Here is a 24,466-nt window from a genome sequence, read left to right on the forward strand (position 1 = left end):
AAAGTGACCCCAAATCATGTGGCAGTGCATCCTGTATTCACCGTCTTAGGGCTTGTGAATTTGCATGCCTCCCTCCGCCCCCTCAGCGACAACAGAAGCCTCTTTCGTTTTTCCTACTCAACTTCCTCCTGTAAGAGACTGAACATCTCACAAGCTCATGGCCTTGTGACTTGTGCTGTCTCCCCATGGAGATTTAATATTTATCCTTCCCATTGACTCTGGGCTTGGCCACAGGTCTCGCTTTGCCCTAAAGAATGTGAGCAGAGGTGATGTGCAGTTTCCAAGTAGAAGCTTTGGGGGTCACTGCATGATTCAACCGTCTTTTCCTTTCTGCTCTCACAAGACCAAGGGCTGGGGCCCCAGGGACAGATGGGACAGGGACCAGATCAGCAGAACTGCCACTGATACCAGACTAGCATGTTAACACCAGTGGAGAATAAACATATGTCACTGTAAGCCACAGAAATTTTCTGTTATTGCTTTTGATTTGTTTTCTTGTTATTGACTGTTTGTTACTGTGGTGTAATCAAGAAAGATGACTCATATTTCAGCCTGGTCTGTACTGTTTCTTAAGAAGTCAGCTGAACTCATGCCATGGTCACCTGCATCACCACGCCAAATTCATTCTTTACTGTGGATCACATTTGCAAAGAAATGACAAGGATCATTCCAAATTCTAGTGTTCTGGGGACCAGGCCCAGATTTTTCATTGTTTGCTTTATTCATTTAGCAAACACTGATGGTTTCAGGCTCAGAGATCCAATTGATAATCTGTGACCCATGGTTTTTAACCCTATGGAATAGCCCAAATGCTTCTGATCTTTAACATCAGCAGATGGATCTGGTTCCTGAAGACAAACTACTCATACACAAGTTTTTTTTTTAATGAAAAATAGTTCTTATAAAGGAGCCTGTAGAAAGAGCTAAAATTAACTGGGCTGGAAAACACAGTTTATCTGAAATTTTAGGTGGATCTGTGAAGCCCAGTCAGAAGTAAGCTTTAACACCTGTAATGAATCAAGTCCTAAAACCAGGACTTAATATATGTGCTCATTTGTTCATATCTGCTACATACACAGATTTGTTTTTATATAACAATGTCAAAAATTTGATTAAGTATTAAATCATAATTCAAAGCAAACAAAATACTTTGGCACTTAGGCTTGGTCCAACCAAGAGCTGAAAACAGAACCTTACCATACAGTAATGTTTAACGTGTGGCTTCTTGTGAAGTGAGCATTGGGTTGAAATGCCCCTTAGCTAAACAAAGACTTGATCCTGGAGACCAGCCTTGGGTTCATCTGGGTACACAGGAGCCGGGGTGGGGGAAAGGGGGGTGGCGATGTGGCCCCATTCCAAATGAGAGACTAAAGGGTGAGGGGTAAGAGGTGAGAGAAGCCACACAGGGACTAAAAATTATCTTCTTAGGTTGTTATCCTTCTTTATTCATTATTATGTTTCATGATTTCATAGTTAAAATTTTAAAGCTTTTTATGCCTCTGGAAACAGTGGTGCTTCTAATATCTCTATCAATAGTGTAACTTTATCCTTTATCTGCTTTTTTCTTAAAAAATCTGCTTTTCTCAAATCAGGACTACAGGTGTAGTTTTACCTAGAAGTGTGTTCCTACATGAAGGCCAACTCCAGTATGTCACCTGCTTCCACCTCTCTTCTCCTCCCCCACCACCATCATCATCGTCATCGGAATCATGGTCATGTTAACTTTTACCAACCATTCCTGGTGATCCAGGCACTGTGCTAAGAACGTTCTAATTGTTTCTCTTTTCATTTAGCAAAGCTAGCTTCTTTACCCCCATGTACACAGCCCTACAAGATCTAGTTCCTGCCTAACTCTTGTTTCTCTCCTCTCCTTGGTGGTTCCAGCCACACCACTCTATTTTCAATTCTTCACGTTTGCCATGTTTTTTCTCAGTTCAGTGTCTAAGGCTACGTTGGTGCCTCTAGCGGGAATTCTCCTTCTCTTAGCTCTTTGCATTGCTAACCCTTCTCATCTTCAGACTCAAAATGTGACATCCTTAGGGAAGATACCCCTAACCATTCAACTAAAGTCATCAGCACCGTTATTTTCTTTCATATACTTTCTTTCCTTCACAATACTCTTCCCACCTTGAAACTACGTAGCTGTGTGCTTACTTGTTTAATCTCTCTTGTGTTTTACATACCCATCCCCAACACAGCGCCTGGCATCCAAGCTGTTTGATAAATATTCAGAGAATGAATAGATAAATGAGTGAATGACCTCTTCTAATCCTTCTGTAAACGGTAGTAGTATTACCATTCCTATTACGGATGAGGAAACCGAGGCTTACTGATGTCAAACATCATGCCTTCAGTGAAACAGAGAGTTGAAGTCCTCTGTCATGTTTTCATGCAATATTGTTCTCATTTATACCAGAGAGCATGGGTCATCCTCTCGATCTGCCCCAGAAGTTTGGAGCATTCTTGGTTACCCCGATTTCCAGAGCTTCCTCTTCTCACTCACTGCTCTCCGTCTCACTTGTTCCATGGGGTTTGTGATGTCCACGTAAGCATGCAACTCCTTTACGCACAGGAAGGATCTACGCTGTACGATCCCTCACAACTCCAAACCTAGGTGGTTCTACCACCTCAGTCTATCTCCTGGCCCCCACCCTGCCAATCTGTAGAATAATGTCACCTGAGCAACAGCACAGCTTATCACTTCATTAAAAAGCATCAGGATGGCAGAGCAATCTTGGAAAAACTGTGTTGACAACAAGTGCTAAGAAACTAACCAAAAGTTTCTAGTCTCTGCCAAAACTCCAAATCCAGTATGCTAAGAATGAAAACTACTGAACATCTCACCACGTCCCCTTTTTTCCTGCCATCTCTAGAAAGACATTTCTTTGAACTAAAGTTAATTCCAACGTGTGCTTAACTGGAAAACAATGCTCCCCAGGCTACTCTGGGGAGCGTGCTTCCTGCAGCCACATTCCAGCTTCAGCTGTCAGAGGGCTTATTCTTTCTCTGCCATTTGGGTTTATATCCTTAAGAATTTTTCTGTGAATCACAGTCATGAGACTCTGACCAACACGTCCCCTTGAGGGTACCAAGTATGCTCAGGCAGGCCGGAAGTCACAGCCCTCTCTCACCCAATCCCAAGGCTGGAGCTGAACAGCTTCACTGCCTAACAAAGAGCAAAAGGAAGTACTGTGTGAATTTGAATTCATCTAAAGACCTTTGGGGACGTGGGAGAGCCGTGCAGCACCCCACCTCCCCCGCCACCCCAGATTCCAAGGGAAGACAGATCTTCAGTGTTCCAGTTTACTGTGCTCTCCAACTTTCCCATTTTTTTTGGTTCTTTCTTTAAAATCTTAGAGCTTTTACCTGGTTTCGATATATAGCATTTTCCTACATTGTCTTTCATTTCATTTTCTAGTTCCTTCCTTAACCCAGTAATTATTTAGGAGAAAGTTTACAGATTTCCAAGAAATTGGACATTTAAAATTTTTTATAATTTCCACTTGCATCGCATTGTAAAGAGATGTGTGTACAATTTCTGCTTTGTGAATTTACTGGGATTGGCAAGAGGTCTAAAATATGATTAATTTGTCATTCAATGAGACTTGTAGAATGGGTACACATTCCCTAGATTTCAGAAGCCAAATTTAGTGTAATGTATTCTCCCTATCTTATTAATTATAGTTATCAATCTTTCTCTGCTGTTTATTTCTCTTTCCTCTTCTAAGAGGGAACAACTTCCCCAGAAGCCCTCCTGTTTCCCCACAAGGCCCCTCTCCTCCCCCTTCCCTTACTAGTCTCTCTTCTGTGCTCCCTTTCGACTTCCCCAGTTTTGGTGGGGAGGGACAGGTGATGTGGGATGGGTCAAGGAGATCTGGTGGGGCGAACAATTCTGTTCAATTCCTTCCACATCCTATTTCAAGCCCTGGCCTTAGTATCACATAAACTTCTGACATTATTATTCAGCCTAGTACTCACATTCTCTGGGATTAAAAATTAAACTTTCATTACTACCTTATGTGTCCTTCACTCAGAGTTCTGACGGCTTAAATCACTTATGAAATATTAATGAGAGGGGCTGCTTTTTATTCTGGAAAGATAGTTCTGTCACATTCATTGAACTATTCTCTACAATTTAAAAGCTCTCTTAGACAAAAACAGATGGATGAACAGTTGATCTATTCTTCCTACACTTATTCTTTTGTTACCAGCCACATCACATCACCCATGGGTGACAAATCTTTTTAGAAGTAGAAACTTTGAGAGAGCTGTATAAATCCAAGAATTAATACGTAAATGTGTGTTTCTTGTTTTAAAAAAAAGAAAAAGAAAGATATGCTACACTGAGTATGGGTAATACCACAGTTATTATCCTGTGTAGTTAAATCACACCCACCAGAAGGCCAGCATCAGCCCCAGGACCCCCCCAGGCCATGTGGCCAACCATTCCAGGACCCAGTCCTGCCTACCAGCAGGCTCGTCACTGGCCCTGAGACACCCCCCCAGACCATGCAACCAGCCATGCCAGGTCCTAGACCCACCCACCAGTGGGCCCAGCACCAGCCCCAGGATGCCCCAGGCCATGTGACCAGCCACACTGGGGCTTAGCAGTGGGCCACCAGTGGGTTGGCAGTACCTCAAGAGGCAGGCCTAACAGCCAACAGGATCAGGGGCCAGTCCCACCTGTCAGTGTGCCCACAGCAGTTGGCTCTGTCACAACGGAAGGGGCCACTCAGCCCACATGGGGGCACCCACAGAGCATAAAGCTCTGGTGACCAGAGGCGAGTATGCAGCAGGGCCCCATAGGACATCTTCTACATAAGGCTGCTTCTCCAAGGCTGGGAAATGTAACCTACCTGCCTAATACAGAAAAATAAACACAGAGAATTAGGCAAAATGAGGAGACAGAGGAATATGTTCCAAAGGAAGGAATAAGACAAATCCTCAGAAAAAGAACTAAATGTAGTGGAGACAAGCAATCTACTTGATAAAGAGTTCAGGGTAATGATCTTAAAAATATTCAATGAACTTTGAAAAAGAATGATGAACACAGTGAGAAGTTTAACGGAGAGTTAGAAAATACAGAGAAGATACCAAAAAGAGCTGAAGAATACAATAACTGAAATAAAAAATACACTCAAAGGAATCAATGAATTAGCAAACTTGGAAATCAGCCAAGCTGAACAGAAAAAAGAAAAAAGACTTTTTAAGAATGAGGATAGTTTAAGTGACCTCTGGGACAACACCAAGTGTACTAACATTCACATTAAAGGGGTGCCAGAAGGAAAAGAGAGAGAGAAAGGGGCAGAGAGCTTATTTAAAGAAATAGTATCTGAAAGATTCCCTAAACCAGGAAAGGAAACAGATATCCAGGTCCAGGAAGCACAGAGAGTATCAAACAAGATGAAACCAAAGAGGTATAAACCAAGACACACTGTAATTAAAATAGAAAAAAAAAAAAAAATAAAGAGAGAATATTGAAAGCACCAAGAAAAAAGCAACTAGTTATGTACATAGGAACTCCCATGAGACTATAAGCTGACTTTTCAGCAGAAATTTTTCAAGCCAGAAGGGAGAGTAACAATATCTTCAAAGCGATGAAAGGAAAATACATAGAACCAAGAATACTCTATCTGGCAAGACTATTATTCAGATTTGAAGGAGAGATAGAGTTTTACACCCAAGCAAAAGCTAAAAGTGTTCAGCACTACTAAACCAGCTTTATAAGAAATGTTAAAGGGTGTTCCATGTAAATGGAAATGAAAAGAAATCTGGGGTAGCAATACTTAGATAAGACAAAATAGACTTTAAAACAAAGCCTGTAACAAGAGACAAAGAAGGGCATTACATGATAAAGGAATCAACCTGACAAGAAGATCTAACAATCACAAGTATATATGCACCCAACATAGGCACACCTAATACATAAAGCAAATATTAGCAAACATAAAGGGAGAAGTTGACAGTAACAATAAAAGTAGGGAACTTTAACACCCACTTATGTCAATGGACAGATTATCCAGATAAAAGATCAATAAGAAAACATTGGCCTTGAATGACACATTAGACCAGATAGATTATATAAAACATTCCACCCAAAAGATGCAGATACACATTTTTCCAAGTGTACATGGAACATTCTCTAGGATAGATCACGTGCTAGGCCACAAAAAAAGTCTCAGCAAATTTAATAAGATTGAAATCATATCAAGTAACTTTTCTGACCACAAGAGTATGAGATTAGAAATCAACTACAGGGAAAAAAAAAAAAAAAAACCTTGCAAAAAAAATACAAACATCCACATCTTTGAGGCTAAAAAATATGCTACTAAGCAACCAATGGGTCACTAAACAAATCAAGAGGAAATAAGGAAATACCTGGAGACAAATGAAAATGGAAACACAATGATCCAAAATGTAGGACACAAAGCAAAAGCAGTTCTAAGAGAGAAGTTAATAGCGATACAAGCTTACCTCAGGAAATAAGAAAAATTTCAAATAAGCAATCTAACTTTACACCTAAGGGAACTAGAAAAAGAAGAACAAACAAATCCCAAAGTTAGTAGAAGGAAGAAATAAGTCATAAAGATCAGGACGTAAATAAATGAAATTAAGACTAAAAAGAATAGATCTCCTGGGGCTTCCCTGGTGGCGCAGTGGTTGAGAGTCCACCTGCCAATGCAGGGGACATGGGTTCGTGCCCCAGTCTGGGAAGATCCCACATGCCATGGAGCGGCTGGGCCCGTGAGCCATGGCCGCTGAGCCTGCGCGTCCGCCTGTGCTCCGCAACGGGAGAGGCCACAACAGTGAGAGGCCCGCATAACACACACACACAAAATAGATCTCCTGAAGACAATATTAGCAAACCAAATTCAACAATACATTAAAAGGATCATATACCATGATCTATTGGGATTTATCCCAGGGTTGCAATGATGGTTCAATATTTGCAAAGTAATTGATGTGATATAACACATTAACAAATTTAAGAATAAAAACTATATGATCATCTCAATAGATGCAGAAAAGGTTTTAACAAAATTCAACACCCATTTATGATAAAACTTTCAACAAAGTGGCTATAGAGGGAATATTCCTCAACATAATAAAAGTCATATATGACAAACCTACAGTCAACAGTATACTCAACAGTGAAAAGCTGAGGTCATTTCCTCTAAGATCAGAAGTGAGACAAGGATGCTCACTCTCTCCACTTTTATGCCATCTAATATTGGAAGTCCTAGCCACAGCAATCAGATAAGAAAAAGAAATAAAATGAATCCAAATTGGAAAGGAAGCAGTAAAACTGCTACTGTTTGCAGATGACATGATACTACATATAGAAAATACTAAAGACACCACCAAAAAACTCTAGAACTAATAACTGAATTCAGTAAAATTGCAGGATACAAATTAATATACAGAAATCAGTTGCATTTCTATACACTAACAATGAACTATCAGAAAGAGAAATTAAGGAAACAATCCCATTTACAATTGCATCAAGAAGAATAAAATACCTAGGAATAAATCTAACTAAAGAAGTAAAAGACATACTCTGAAAACTATAAGATATTGATGAAAGAAACTGAAGATGACAAAAACAAATGGAAAGATATCTGTGCTCATGAATTGGAAGAATTAGTATTGTTAAGATGACCATACTACCCAAGACAATCTACAGATTCAATACAATCCCTATCAAAATACCAATGGCATTTTTTTTACAGAATTAGAACAAATAATTCTAAAATTTGTATGGAAACACAAAAGACCGTGAATAGCCAAAATAATCTTGAGAAAGAAGAACAAAACTAGGTGTATCACACTCCATGGATTCAAATTATACTACAAAGCTATAGCAATCAAAACAGTATGGTACTGGCACAAAAACAGACAAGGGAGTCCAGAAATAAAGCCATACTTATATTGGCCAACTAATCTATGACAAAGGAGGCAAGACGATGGAGAAAAGACAGTGTCTTCAATAAATGGTGCTGGAAAAGCTGGCCAGCTACATGTAAAACAATGAAAGTAGAACATTCCCTAACACCATACACAAAAATAGACTCAAAATCCTGGTGCATAGTAAGTACTGTCTAAGTGTGAGCTATTTTTATTATTCTCAAAGTAGAAAAACAGATGTTGGAAATTTAGTTTTTATTTATATAAAAATATCTAAAATTGCTTCATAATGAAAAACTTTAATATACTTTATGAGGGACTTTAGAAAACATAAACTGAATGAATATACACATTTACTTTATCATCTGGGTTTAAAACTTCTGGATTAAAAAAATATATTATTGTGGTACCATGGTCAATGCACTTCTCCATTATTGAGCTAGGTTCAGGTCTTATGCTAAAATTCTGTGCTTCCTCTCTCTCCATGTGAAGGAGGGAAGAGGGTAAGAGGGTACATGGGGTTTTCCTGGAAAAATGAACTGGTCTAACTTAACATGAGCAAACAAAATTGTCAATGCCTCCCTGAGTTTATACAAAATGATTGCACCCAACAAAAAGAATTTTGTTTCTCTTGCTCAACACTTTAATTTGTGGCTTGACCAATAGTCAAACAAATGAAACACCAGGGGAGGCAGATAAAAACTGCCTTTTTGTCTCAGATATTCTTCTTATTACAACCATTACGCACATTTAAATTAAAGTTTTCTGTGGGAGAACAAGCAGAACTGATGAAGGGAAAAAATCCCTAAACTCTAAAACAAGGGTTATTCAATGCTTTAACTTAACTGTCTGCCACTGACTAGCTAGCTCACCCCGGGCAAATCCTTTTACTTCTCTGGGGTGAGTTCCCTCACATACATAGCTGTCCTGGACAACCTCTGAAATCTGTACCCTATTAGTAAATGCTATTAGTCGTAGTTATTAGGGCCTATTATTAGGACTCAGTTTAATAGCTTGTAATTTAGCATTACTATGAGCTTCTAGCCTCAGCTTTCATTTTTGTCCTCTGTTATTCTATTACCAATCTCCTGTTTCACCATCTGTAGATCTATTTTTGGCAAATTCTTTCATATTCTCTAGGACAGGTGTTCTCAGACTCTAGCCTGCATCAGAATCAGCGGGGTGGGAGGAGGAGAGGACCTGTTAAAACACAGATTGCTGAGCCTGTGCCCTAGAGGTTCTGATGCGGTAGGTCTGGGAGAGGACCCAGAACTACAGTACCCGCATCCAGGTCATCCAGGAGATCTGGATGCTGCAGACCCAGCAATCATGTGAAGACTTCTGCTCTACAGAATATGAAAAATGTTGATAAACACCATCTGAGGGCCATTAAGTAGCAAAAGTTACCTCAATGTAACTCTGAGAACAGCCGCTCTGGCCTTCCAGCTCCACGTGGGTGAAGTGGACTTGGACTTGCTCTCCCAGCGGCTGCCTTATGGTATAGATGCACTGTCTGTTGTGTGTGAAAGGTCCGGACAAGTCAGCAGAGAAGAGACCCTCTGGGTCTGTGTAGTTCCCTCCACACTGCAGATCCACTGAAGAGAACACAGAAGCGAAGGGAAAGGTCACGTGGATGGCCGTTCCTCCAGCTCCCAGGCATGAGATACAATTTTTAAAAATTATACACACATACACCATCACACACCCACTCTATTCACCCTCTACGGGCTTATGCCTTTCGTTACAAGAGTTTTCAGCTTGACATGTATTTGTGGGACGTCCATGTAGTGCCTAAGGAAATAGCTGTAGAAATGTGTGATCTAACTACCAATCTGACATCCTTTTCGACAAATTGCTTTTTAAATGCATTTATGCTCTGCTTCATTCCATAGAGATCTGAGGCAGCTTATAAAATACATGTAACAAAATAAAATATATGACTAGAAAAATGAATCAGATTAAAGGAATAATGAATACAGAATAGCAAGATGCAGTCAGGGGAAATTTGCTATGCAGAGAGAACAGGTATGACTACACAAATTACAGAAGGTCGGCTGCAGATTCGCCCTGAAGCCAAAATAAATGGAGAAAGATGACTAGTGAAAAGATGTTATTGTTATTTTTCCTGATATTGAGACTTAAAAAGTGTTTTTCCTGTGAATTCTCATCAGGGCACAATGATGTATGTTGAGAACAAAATCCGCTACAGCCCTAAAATAAAAATCACAGAGCATTTCATTGTTTTTTGTTCGTTTGTTGGTTTATTTTAAGGTATCAGTGCAAGTTAAAGGCATGATAGCTATAAAATCTGACACATCTCAAGATAGATTGCGTTTCTCTCCTATCTCTCCCAACAAAACACTGAATAACCCCTAGGGAACTGATGTCTGAATTATTTAATTTTAGGGACCTGACACATATCTACCATAATGTGGACCCCAGAATTTAGGGACCAAGGGATATTACAGCATTAATAATAGAACTCTGGGAAGGAAAAGAAAAAAATTTGGAACAATGAGAGAAATATTTATAAATACACATTATCGGTGTAAGTAAGTCATCTGAAGCCTCACATTAAAATACAAGGCAACTATAAGCATAGCACTGTCCTTCATATTTATATTAAGCTCCCAGTTACCAAGTTACTTACAAGGTGATGTTAAGTAGGTGATATGAAACCCTTGGTCATTAATCTGGTTGTCGGAATGGAAATGAATCCTGGCAAAGGGACCTGTAGTCTGGAGTGGTGGGACAGACAGAGTGGTGCAGAATTTCCCAAGAACCGGGTCCTGATGCAGAGGACCATCTCGAATCTAAAACAAGAGAAGGGATCATTAAGTTCAAAGTGGTCAGATTTTAACAAACCCAGTCGTTTTGTACAGTAACGTCAGAAAACCCATCTTTACAAGTGACAACTCTGGGAGGCTCTCCTGTCACCTATGTACCTATCACATGCTTGGGGTTCAGGAAAGGGTAATCTCCTCCCACCCATCGCTGATGCCTTCCGTTCTCTCTGAATTTTAACTCTAAGGCTGGGTGTACACTTTGAATTTTTCTCAATATTTCCTTTCCTAGGTTTCCCCTGCCCCAGATGTTTGTTTTGCAATGATACATTCCTAATGATCTAGATGAAGAAATGGATATATGCAAAGAAAACAGAAAAGGAATGACAGCAATGTCACTGATGCACAGCTTGGTCTAAATACTCAGGAGGATCAGAAGTGGAAAAGGAAGTAAAGTTAGATTAGATACAACAAGAAAACAGTTTTATGAACTTAAAAAGCGAAACTTTGATGGTAATTAAGTACTGCGATAATGACGATGTGATCTTAGAAAACCACTTTAATTGTTGGGTTTTAATCTCTTAAATAATTGTGCCAACGACTCTATGATTCTATTGTAACTGCAAATTCTGTACTGCATAGAACACCAAGGTACCAATGAACTACTAATATTTTAATATGGCCAATTTTGTCTACTCAAGTTAATGGTTCTATTGGAAGCAAAGTTATAGGGCAGCATGACTTTATTCCTGTAATTTAACTAGCTCCTTGAAATATTCCTGAGAGATGAGAGGCATTTCAATATTATTGGAATGATTGGTTCTTTCCATTATACATATCCAGGAATTAAAATGTAGGAATGAAAAAAATGCCTCTAATTTTAATTTGATAGAATATACTGAAATTAATTTCAAGAAAATTCCCTTTAATGTGAACATTTAAAGGATTATCTTCCTGATATTTTCCAGAGAGGAAGATTTTCCAGTCATTCCCAAAGGTTTCAAATCCATTACACGTGTTAAATTACTAATGACTAACTTGTGAAGATTTCTGTTTGACAGCAATACCCTTCCATCCTTTATGAATAATTCCATAGCACTCCATTCTTCTCTAATAGACTTGGGAGTGCATATTGTCTTTTTTCACTACTGCAAGGGGTAGTGAGATTTATGATGATAAACAAGACAGGAACAAGATACGAACTCCATCTTCTCAATGATATTTTCAGTCTGCAAATGGAGAGCAGCATCTTTGATAGACCTACATGCTTATGGCATTTGAATATAACAGTCTTTTTTCCTCTTCCACATTTTCATCTTTTACTAATGATAAACTGGGGGGCAGAGGGTGACTCCTCTCTTTCCAGTGACGATTATCAACACATCCAGTGAGCCACACCCTTTAGCAATCCATTTCAACACAATTGCTATTAAGTTGTTTTTCTTCACGGAACACTATAGGCAACTTGTGAAACACCTTGTCAGTTTACAACAGACAACTGAAGATCTGAGTCTGCTTTGGAGAAGACAGCCATTCCTGGGTATTGATTTCGTAAATTCTGCTGTTCCCATGGTAGGAGACTGGGCTTCCAGGAAATGACAGGGGAAGGCAGGGCAGTCTGCTTCCCAGATTTAAATGGAACCCACAAGAAGCAACAAGCTGGAACAGTTAAGAAAAGGGAGTTAGCAGGAATTCCCCGGCAGTCCAGTGGTTAGAACTCCGCGCTTTCACTCCTGAGGGAATAGGGAGTTGGCATTGGCTGCCTCTTGAAGAATACATCTAACTACTGCTAATAAACTGTGGTCATCCAAGGGCAGCACCAATCGTAGTTCCCGGAGTTCTCATCACATCATGATAAATTTTATCTAAATACAATTGTTTACCTCAAGATAATCTTTGCTGCAATCATCACAGTGCTCCAGGCTCAAGGTCCCAAAGGTAAATGTTATCAGGAGACCAGGACTAGTTACCACTTTCCAGACACAATCTCTTCCTGGGGGATACTTTCCAGGATATCCCGGAGACTTAATAGAACCATAAGTTCCAGTCAGTATACCTCCACACTCTGAAATAAGAGGAAAAAATAACTTTACATTGGCATACAAGTTATAATTCACGTAGAATTATCACAGCCTTTACTGTAAGAAGAAAAGCTGTGTTTACATAACTATGTGCAGTTTTGGACACGCACATAAGTTAAGCAAGACTTTCTACTTTCCAGTTTGATAAAGTTATAAATCCAGGAGTACCGACTGATACATAAATGAATCACCCGTGCGTCGGGCTCCGTGCTTATTAGCCATCTCATGGTGACATGGTTCAAAATGCAGTGCTGAACTGTCTGAAAGATGAATAATGGGTGACAGATTTATTTTTTCGCTTTGAAGGAGATTAATTTCTGTACGTTAACTCTTTTTTTTATATTGAAGTATAGCTGATTTACAATGCTGTGTTAGTTTCAGGTAGACAGCAAAGTGATTCAGAATATATGAATATATATTCTCTTTCAGATTCTTTTCCATTGTAAGTTATTACAAGATACTGCGTATAGTTCCCTGTGCTCTACAGTAAATCTTTGTTTATCGGTTTTATATACAGTGGTGTGTACCTGTTAATCCCAAACTCCTAATTTATCCCTCCCCTACCCCGTTGTACATTAACTCTTAAGAAGTTCTGGAACTTCTATCAGCCACTATGCCTTTCAACAAACCAGATAGTTTTATACATTAGAAGAGTTAAGTGTGACGTAATGTTCATTTGAGAAGGTTTCTTAACACTGTGATATACTTATACCATTCATTTTACAAATGAAGAAATTCAAATGTCTATGGGTGGTTGAGCCACTTTCCCAGGAATGGGGTGAGGGGAGGATAGGGCCAGGCTTTCTGACACCCACTGCACCACCACCCGCCAGCCCCCCTGAAGTTGCATATCATCTGGGGCGGCTACTGTATGCTACTGTAAAATAGGAAAACAGAAATCTAGATATAATAGACTGCAGTAAACATACATTAGGAAAAAAATAAAATGAAGTGACATTTTAGATGTGCAGGTTATTTAAAACAAGTTTTGCTACCAAGGCGAAAAGTAAAACAAATTTACCTACATGATTCTCACTATTCCTAATGAGAAAACATCTCAGCTGCTCAGAGGAAGAAAAGGGTTTTAAAACTTAGTACTTAAAAAAATTATCATATGGGTAAAAAAATTAAAATACTATAAGCAAAGTAAAGTGTTAACGGCGAACTGGGGAAAATGTAGTATATAGTACAAAGAGTTAATATCTCTAAAATACGAAGAGCTTCTAAAAAGAAGAGATACAAACAAAGAGTTCACCGCAAAGTGAAAAGTACCTCCTGATGTCATTATTTTTGCAAAAACAAAACAAAACAAAACTGAATATGATCAAACTCTCCCTGTGTGCCTTTCTCAAATTGCAGTGCAGGGCAGCGGGGCCCAAACAAGGGTAGCAATACTCTTGGCTGGGTGAAAGAAACAGAACTCAGAATTTGGGGCTACTAAAGTGGCTGGGATTTTGGAGCAGGGTATTATAGAGAAATCAGCTGCATGAAAATAGCACCAAAAAAAATTTACACCAGTGTCCTTGGGTCCTTAGCTGAATGCTGAGCTGTGTACACACAGGGGAAGACGGCAGACTAACAGAAACTAGGAGACACAGCCAAAACCTTTGTGTGTAATTTGAGTCCCAGGAGAGGAGGGAGGAAGAAATGACAGAAGCAGAGAAGAAAACCACATGATCATCTCAAAAGACTTAGAAAAAGTATTTAACGTTTCAACATCCATTCATAATAAAAATTCTCGGCAAGCTAGGAATCAAAGGTGTGATGGTTTAAAAATGTTCATAAATTCTTTGGCACTTTTCCCATTGAGAGATGGGATCTACGTCTCTTCCTCTTGAATCTGGGTTGGTTTGTGACTGCTTCAACATATTTTTTTCTTTTTGTTTTTTGGCCGCACTGCACAGCTTGCGGGATCTTAGGTCCCCGACCAGGAATTGAAACAACGCGCCCAGCAGTGAAAGCGTGGACTCTTAGCCACTGGACCACCAGGTAATTCCCGTGACTGCTTCAACCAATTAAAAATATGGCAGAAATAACACAATATGACCGCTAAGGATAGGTCAATAAAAGCTCTGCAGCCCCTGCCTGGTTCTGTTGTAATGCTTGCTCTGAGAGAAGCCAATTGCCGTGAAAGAAGTTGCACTACTCTGAGGCCACCATAGGAGAGGGGCTCCATGTAGGCACTCAAGTCAGCAGCCTGGCTGACTTCTCACCCAGAGGCCAGCCTCAGCTGTTAGCCCTATGAGTGAGTCATCTTGGGTTTCCAGCCTCACTGAGCCTTTAGATGACTACAGTCCCAGCCAATATCTCATTGTAACTGCTTAAGAGATCAAGTGATAATTGTCGTGCTGGGACCCTTCCAAATTCCTGGTCCACAAAATCAGAAACATAAGAAAATGATGGATGCTCTACAACACTAAATTTGTGGGTAATTTGTTATCCAGCAATAATAACTCAGAGTGAACTTCCTTAATGTCATAAAAGTTCTTTACAAAAACTTCCGGCTAAAACATTATATTTAAAGGTGAAATACTGAACATTTCCCCATGAGGTTGGGAACAGGACAATGATACCCACTCCATCACTTTTATTCAGCATTATATGAGATGTTCTAGCCAAGAAGATAAATTAGTCAAGGAAGAGGAATAACAGTTAACAAGGACTGGCAAGGAAGTTGGAAAACAGATAACATACGCGCAGGTAACATCACTGTGTATGTAGAGAATTCTAAAAGACTCTACCAAAGAAAATGATTAGAATTGACGGATGAAGTTAGCAATGCGGCTGGATTCAAAACAAAATACTTTAAAATATTTATACATAGAATACTTCTATATATTAACAAAAAATGAAAAATAAAATTTTAGAAAAATAATATCACTGAACATAGCATAAAACATCAAATAGCTAGAGAAAATATTAATAAAAGCAGCAGGATGCTTAAGCACTGAGATCTATAAACCATTGGTAAATTAGAAGAGAACTAAGTAAATACAGACAGTCTATGTTTATGGATTGTCAGGGTCAACATTTTTAAGAGGTCATTTCTTCCCAAATTGATTATAGATTCAATACAATGCCAACAAAATCCCAGTAGATTGTTGGGGGAAGTTAACAGGTTGATTCTAAAATTTATATGGAAATGTAAAGGATCTAGCTTATTTTAAAAGAACAAAGTTAGAGGTTTTACACTACCAGATTTCAAGCGTCGGTACGAAGCCCATGTGGCACAGCATAGATAAATAAGCCAACAGAAAAGATGAGAAATTCCAGAAATAGATCCACGGATTTACTGATGGGGGAACTGGAGGTTCAGTGTGTGGTTCTCTCTATTTTTTTATATGCTTAAAAAATTCATAGTAAAAAAGTTTAAAAAAGAGTACCCAAACCCAAATAACAACAGAAGGAACAAATCATCATATGACATTAAGATAAAAAATACTAAGTGAAGGAGGAGACAATGTCCCCAACGCCCCACAGTATGTACTAGCAGGGGCTATAAAGATGCTGCTCAGTAGTTTCACAGGGGATGCTTAAAGACGCATGTTTTTTAAACTCTTTCAATTCATCTGAATTGTATTATCTCTGAACACAAAACGAAAGTCCAGTTCAGTTTAGATTTACTTGATTTTAAAATAATTATAAAAATCATATATCATTAGATCTCAAAACAGCTAACGTGGGCTTCCCTGGTGGCGCAGTGCTTGAGAGTCCGCCTGCCGATGCAGGGGACGCGGGTTCGTGCCCCGGTCTGGGAAGGTCCCACATGCCGTGGAGCGGCTGGGCCCGTGAGCCAGGGCCGCTGAGCCTGCGCGTCCGGAGCCTGTGCTCCGCAACGGGAGAGGCTGCAACAGTGAAAGGCCCGCGTGCCGGAAAAAAAAACAAACGAACAGCTAACGTACCCAAAAATCTAATACTGATCAGGAAAATTTAATAACCTCAAGAATTTGCTTTATTTCTCTCCACGTTTACACTTACCTGGTGGCCGTGTTTCCCATCTTACTGTAAAGCCTCTCTCATTTCTTAAATGTTCAGAATAGAAATGAAAATAGAGGGTGTTGTCACTACTGAGGAGTTCGTGATGGGGGATGGAGCCACAGAACCTTCCAAGCTGAAATGCCGCAGAGGAATCCCCATCATGAATCTGAAGAAACTCGTGTGGACAATTGTTCACTGATTCTAATCGGAAAAAACTGAAAGTGATCCGCAGCACCTAAAAATATAAAGGTCGCAAGAGACTGCTTTTCATTTCTATGTTAGTTCTAAGGTATTCCTCCTACTAGTTGGAAGCATTTATATAGAGTCCCTTTCAAGAGATGGATCTATAATTTCCTAAGTATTCACAAATACATATGACAATTCTATATATTAAAATGACTTGTGTTAAAAATTGCTTAGACCTAACTTGAGCTAATGTCCAAAATATTAATATTAATGAAATAGATTTTTAACAGCTTTATTGAGGTATAACTGACATAGAAAGAACTGCACATATCTAATGTGTACAGTTTGAGAAGTCTAGACATATGTAAACACCTGTGACACCATCACCACAGTCAATGTGATAGACATAAGCAACACCTTCCGGTTTCCTTCTCTCTCCTCTCTCTCTCGGTGGTAAGAACACAACATGAGATCTATCCTCTTACATCTTGAAGTGCACAATGCTGTATTGCTACCTCGAGGCACTATATTGTACAGCGGATCTCTAACACTTATTCACTTACTGTAACTGAAACTTTATACCTGTTGAGTCGTTATTCAATGGGTTAATGAAATCGATTTCAGTAAACTGTCAACTTCATTAAACAAAGGCACTCCAAATGTATGGCTAACAGTGCTTCCAAATCAGTAAAATATAACATTTACACATCTACCTTGAATTAAATTTAACTGACTAATAACCTGTAGCGTGTAGCATACCCACAGTTCATCAGTGACCCCCAGAGACGCTGATTCCTCAGGGGTCTCTGAACCTCTCAACTGATGCCCAGCCTGGATGGACGACCTCGGGTGTGGACAGTAGACACGGTGTAGGCAAGTGTAAAGTGTGCTAGTCTTTGGTGGTTGGATGTCATTGAGAGATGAGTAATACCAACAGCAGACATCATGGGAAAGGTACCATGAAAAGTTCTGAGTATGCAAGTAGGTGAGAATAAACATACAAAGGTGTCTTCAAGTTAAAATATTAGAATGTGCAGACTTAAATATAGTGTATAATTAATGAACCATAAAAGATTTTGTGCTGACAACCTCATTTAAAACAGTCAAAGTACCAAAAGGAGGCTGTTGAATCCAATGTATGATCTAAACCCACAACAGCATTCAGCTCATGGAAAAGGGTATCAGGATATTTTTGAAATTCTGTGCTAGGGTATTTTTAAGATTTGTTACTCAACATTACATCATTTTTGTCCTTGAAGCAATTTCAATGAAAATCAAATAAATGTTTATGAATTGAACTACCCTTATTTCAATATTATGTAAACTGTATTATGTAAACTTTGATGGGGATAAGAAGATATAAAAATCACAATAATCAAGAAAAACAGCATGAAGTGTTTTACAGATTCACAATAAATGCATTAAAATTTTTTCACAAAGTGATTTTTTTCTTGAAAGAAAGATGTTTTCAATGTCAGGAAACAGAATTCATGAAAACTAAATGGAAGGAAGGAAATTCACATAACATACCCACTGGGAGACTGATTTTGGAGTTTATTCTATTGTGGGGTCACCAGACCCCAAAGAATCCTTGCTCCTCAAGGGAAAAAATATTTCTGACCTTGTACAATGACCTCTGTAACATTAGCTTGCTGGGAAAAATTAATAGGATTTCAAGGGAAAGCCTTAGCTATTCAGACATACAACTTTATTTTAACGAGTCCATGTGTTGGTTGAGAAATAAATATTTGGAAAAGTCTGAGTAATTAACATTGGGGATAAAAGCACTAAAATCCTTGGGCTCGGATCTTAACCTGAAGAGTGTTTGCACGGCAGTTCCATCACTGGAGTCGAACGGCCTGGGTTCAAGTCCCTGCAGGCCACTTACAGACCACGCGCCCCTGGACAGATTTCTCAGCTGCTCAAGGGTAAAATGAGGATAAGAATTCTTATCCTTCAGGGTTATAAGAGTTACAGTGCAAGGATTAAGTGTATGTGAAGCAATTAGCACAGCACATCGGCACAAGCAACGTCACAGAGAAGACTTGGAGAAGGAAACCACCTTGATCATAATCAACATAACACTGAGTGATCGCTGCCGTCTCAGTAGCAACACGACCGTACAAATTACCGGCTTGCTGTCGGCCAACCCATGTAGCATCCGTAGTGGACAAAGCATGGACTCTGAAAGACAAACTTGGCTTTGAAATCCAACTAGTCCAATTACCAGCTAAAGAATGTTTTTAAAAAATTACTTATCTTCTCAGAGTTTCCATTATTTCATCTATAAAATGAGGATACTAGTACTTTAATTCAAAGAATTCGTATGAAGTTTTGAGAAAGGTTTGCAAAATACTCAGCCCAATGCCTGATACTTAGAAAGTCCTCAATATAAGGTCTGATGATAGCTGTAGATAATTAGTATATATATAGTACAGATAATTCAACTGTCATGTAGTTGAATTATCATGATGTGTATTTTATGTAATATATACACATACGACATGTTCATACATATAAATGAAGTGCACCTTTGGATGGGAGATACTGTATTTACCTTTCCCTCTTCAGTTCGGATAACCCAGAAGCAGTTAACGTCATGGACATAACCGACATCAGGGCTCATGTAGCTGAAGCTTCCATTCATCCCTGAGAGGGACCCTCCACAAACTGCAAAGGAAAAGAAGATGAACTGTGCTTTTCAGATGCTCTGGAAAGGCTCGCCCTGCTGCCGAAGCTTTCAGAGAACTCTGAGTAATTCTCGTTGGAGACAAAAGCCCTGCCATTCCTTCTTCTCCCCGGTCTCCCTTCAACATCCACCCAAATCCCACCTCGTGTTCAAAGCCCAGCTGATGTCTCCTCATCTCCGCCTGAATTTCCCTGCCCCTTGGGGTTTTCTCCGGCACCCATTCCCTCTGTCTCTGTGACACCTGACACACTTTAATTCTTATCTTTAGCTCCCGTCTCTCCTCAGCCGTTGTGTATCGTCTTGTCTCCTCAACTGGAAGGTAAGCTGATAATAGGTGGAGACTATTTTATTTTCTGCTTGCTTATTTCTCCAAAGGCTCTACTAGAGTTGTAAACACACAGCAGTCTCAATAAATGTGCCGATTCAGAATCAGGAGGAATGAGGGACGGGTGGAGGGTCAGAAGAGGTTTACGGAGGAGGCTGAATAAGAAGTACTCCTGAGGGACAGATACATTTGGATGGGAAGCAAAGAAGAATCTGGAGAGGTTTGGGGAGAGAAATTTCCCAGATAAAGGAACACAGCCGAAATGCGGTGGCATATGGGGTCAAGAGAGAAGGAAATCTGTCTGGCTCGAAAGGCGTATTTTTAGGGAACCAGTGAAAATTAAGGTTAGATGGATAGGGTGAGGCCTGGTTATAGAGGATGATTGGAAACCAGTCCCAAACTTTATTTAACAGACAAGAGGGAGCCACTGTGTATTTGAGAGCAGGAGCGTGACATGATTACGTGTAATATTCCCGGGAAATAAAATGGCTGCTATAGAGAAAACTCTCTCTTAGAGAACTACAATACCTTTAGCATATTTTGTTTTCAAAATGGACATAATGAGAGTGGCAAATATGGATTTAATTTTTCCTTTGATGAAAAGGTTTTTATGGCTTAAATTGAAATATATATTTACCTTGTGAATTTCATACCATTTCTGCAAGGGAAGACTTAGTTCTAAGCCTTTGAGCAACGGAACAAGAAAGCAGGTTCAAAATCTGCAGCAGGACTCACTCAAGGATGATGCTTCTAACCTGTGAGCATCTGTCGTACAAGAAATGCTGAGCGTACCTTGCTGGGGAATCTGACAGAGAAATCCAGTCCAGAAACGTGTGCATTCACAACTGAAAGCATTAACGCCATCAACACAGGTTCCCCCATTCAGACAGGGGTTGCTCAGACACTCATTGATGTTTTCTGTGCAGTTGATACCTGCCCAACCCGATTCACAATTACAAAGATAACCAGAGACTGTTTCCTAAGGGAAGAAGAAACATAATGTCATAGAACATAGGGATAGACAATAAACTTGAACCAAGCCAAATGATAAAGAACAGCAGTGCTGTGTATTCTGTGTAGAAGGTGTCAAACCATAAGCATCTTCCAGTAGCCTAACTTGTACTGATTCATTTAAACGGTAATTGCAAAGTATAAGAAATCAGATGTATTGGGGTCAAAGTGCAGGCTTTGTTTTACCGCTTTGTAAATCACTGAGAGAAAAAATGAACTCATTGGTTTTTCCTGGGAACTAAAGTTATCACCTACCTTTTACCTGAAAGTTGTTGACAGTTCTTTATCTTAAAGTTTGAATCATTACCTTAAAATCTATGAATCATAGAAAACATATTTCTCAGAAGTGAAACTAAAATCATTCTCCAGTACGCAGTTTCCCCAGGAAGAGCAAAGGACTCACTTGGCACTGTCCATTTAAACAGGGGTGACTCTGGCAAATGTTACTGAGCTGCACACATCCATTTGGCCCATAACCGCTTCCAGTATATCCCGGGAGACAGGTGCAGACAGGTAAGGAACCTGTTTAGAAATACAAATGGACGCGTAAGTACAGGTCCCCTCCATTCTGACCCAGTAACAAAGCTCAGGCTCTGTCGTCTAAAGAAGGAGTCGTCAAAGTCTACACATCCCCAGGGGCAGACAAGGCGAGGTGTGAAGAGAAAATATGAGAATCTTTTTTTTCCTAGTTTTTATCTTAAGAATAAGAAAGACATGACACATTTTCAAGATTTATTTGCAGGTTGACACTGGTGCTGTCAGCCTGTATGTCACGGTCCTGAGTTGTGTACCAATGGGAGGCACGCCAAGGAAAAGGGGAGTTTCTTACCATGGCAGGCTTGACAGCAGGAAAGAGCATTCCTCTGAGGACAGTATCTGTTGCAAGCACTGTACACATACTGACTAACTTAATCCTCTCAAGAGCCCTATAAATAGGTACTATTATAATTTCCATTTACAGATGAAGACAAAGCACAGAGAGGTTAAGTGCCTTTCATCAGGGACACACAGCTAGAACATGGTGGAGCCACAGGAAAAGTAAAATCCAGTCTTCTTCTAGAATTCATGCTCCTAACCACTTCGGTGGGCTGTTAGTCATTTAATAAACACTTAAAGAGTTATACACATGTATACATGCATATATACACACATATATTCTTTCATATATGTGATATGACAAGTTAGCAAAAGTAAAAGTGGTATTTTGAAATAACGAGAGATATGATACGTTATTCAATAAATGGAGTGGGGGGTCACCTATTTGGACAAAAATATCAAATTAGACCTCTATTTGACACTATAGATAAAAACAAATCTTCAAAAGATCAAAGATGTTAATATTAAAAATAAATGAGAGTACATGTACTTGACTATTTTTAAAGAGTTTGGTAGGGAAGACCAAATTCTCAGAGGAAAGACCCCAAAAGAAAACATCTACCTTTTTGACTACATAAAAATTTTAAACTTCTAAATAGAAAATACAACCAAAAAATTAAAATAAAAACAACACCCAGGAAAAGTACATGTAAAACATAAGATAGATAATGAGATAATATCCTCATAGTACCTAATGAAATTTTACAAATCAGTAAGAAAGCAGATGAACAAAGGACATGAAAGAAAAGTTTTAAAGGGCCAGTAAATATCTAAAAAGTATTCATTATGAATTATTAGTAATCAGAAAGTTTTTTGATTTAATCAAAATTAAAATAATGAGAAGGCAATTTTTGCCTATAAAATGGACCAAAACGAAAACTAGCAATAGTACCCATTATGGTCAAGGGTGGGGGAAATGTATATTTTCACACACTGTTAAGGAGCGTATAAACTGATACATTTTCTGGGAGAAAATTTAGTAATATGTATGTATTTTTTTAAATTGTAGGAGGTGAAGCTTCTTTTATGCAGCACAGGAGACCCTGTTGGTTTTCACCCTAGATCCATTTGCCCCTCCTTAGTAGTGAACTCCTTATTTTAACTGGGGGCATGGGCACCTGAAATAAAGATCACATTTCCCAGCTTCCCTTGCAGCCAGGCTCAGTGGAGCCAAAGGCCCAGAAAGGGGAGTCCTTAAAGAGAGCTGACAGGTCCTCCTTCCTCCTTTTCTCCTTCCTGCTGGAATACAGTCATGCATGTATCAGCTGGCTTAATTATCTTGGGAAATAATTGCAAAAATTAGAGCAGATAATAAAAGAGCATAGCCTATTGCATTTTTAAAAATCCAAATGTATAGTTTTAGAACATGGATTAATTTTTGGTTTGAAGACCAAAGTAAGAATTTTGAAAACAGAGGATTTTGATTTTAAAATGTTGATTTGCTTTAGAAGGTCATATTAAAATACCCCAAACCAGAGGGAGAGATGAGTCATTACCCAGAACCAAGGAGCATGACGCGAGTGGGTGGCAGCCTCCGTTATTGACCGAGCAGAGGTCTATGAGGGTGCAGACTCTTCCGTCGCCCTGGTACCCTGATCACAGCAAGAGCAGGGGCATGAAAAGCAACGTCAGGAATATGCAAGAAGAATCCCAATCTGAGAATCAAATATCACAGGAACCAGACCAACCACAGATCTTCCACCATCAAAACAGAAGATGTAAATGTAATATGTCATAAATAAAATTCCATAGTTAAGAAAATGGACAGGGACTTCCCTGGTGGCGCAATGGATAAGACTCCAGACTACCAATACAAGGGGCCTGGGTTCAATCCTTGGTCAGGGAACTAGATGCCACATACATGTCTCAACTAAGAGTTCGCATGCCATGACTAAGAAGCTGGAGAGCCGCAACTGAGGAGCCCACCTGCCACAAATAAGGAGCTCACGTGCCGCAACTCAGGAGGCCTGAAGCCACAACTAAGGAGCCCACGAGCCACAACTAAGACCCAGTGCAACCAAATAAATAAATAAAATAATAAATAAATATTAAAAAAATAAAATGGACAACAAGAATTAGGAACCTGATTTCAGAAACAACATTCAGGGTTGTTTCTAATGACACAAATAAAACTAAAAAGACAAATGAAACTACTGGGAGACTTAGAAAGTGCTGACACTAAGGAAGTTGACATTTTTTAATTACAGTGACTTTGAAGATCTTGGAGCTGAATTATTCTACAAGTCCAAAGTACTGTTATTTCATGTTAATAAAACATACAGGGTTTCAGTTTACCCCTTAGAACTCCCTGAACTTCTTGGATAGTAACTCAGTTTAGATTAGAGAATAGGAGTCATGACTTCTTTCCAGAAGAGAAGGGAAATTCACATGTATGATATGCCTACTATTATGTCTGTTATTACGTAAACTTTATATGGAAAACATCTCATGAGTTCATTATATTAATAAATTATTTGTGGTAACAATACGTCTGTGATCCATAGAGAAAATCTGTCAAGTTCCGCATTATCTCAAGAGGCTATTTCACAGTTTGTAAAGGCTTATTGTTTTCCATTGATATTCAAAATATGTTTTATTTCTTTCTTATAACATAGCTGAACTAATGTGCCCT

General features: G+C 39.2%; 1 protein-coding gene across 2 annotated transcripts in view; it reads right to left on the minus strand.

Annotated features, from left to right (window-relative positions):
- The window catches only part of CUBN (cubilin), a 269,991-nt gene that overhangs the window by 222,512 nt on the left and 23,013 nt on the right, over nt 1-24,466 (minus strand). For both annotated transcript variants that reach the window (XM_024750090.1, XM_024750089.1), the window contains exons 11-18: nt 23,331-23,426; nt 21,362-21,480; nt 20,740-20,926; nt 19,491-19,603; nt 16,748-16,982; nt 12,572-12,753; nt 10,556-10,718; nt 9,313-9,500 (exon numbers count right to left, since the gene is read on the minus strand). In XM_024750090.1, the coding sequence (XP_024605858.1) occupies nt 9,313-9,500; nt 10,556-10,718; nt 12,572-12,753; nt 16,748-16,982; nt 19,491-19,603; nt 20,740-20,926; nt 21,362-21,480; nt 23,331-23,426 (1,283 nt within the window). The remainder of the gene's footprint in view (nt 1-9,312; nt 9,501-10,555; nt 10,719-12,571; nt 12,754-16,747; nt 16,983-19,490; nt 19,604-20,739; nt 20,927-21,361; nt 21,481-23,330; nt 23,427-24,466) is intronic.

The sequence above is a fragment of the Neophocaena asiaeorientalis genome, unplaced genomic scaffold (assembly GCF_003031525.2).
Source record: "Neophocaena asiaeorientalis asiaeorientalis breed wild unplaced genomic scaffold, Neophocaena_asiaeorientalis_V1.1 scaffold4, whole genome shotgun sequence".
NCBI lineage: Eukaryota > Metazoa > Chordata > Mammalia > Artiodactyla > Phocoenidae > Neophocaena > Neophocaena asiaeorientalis.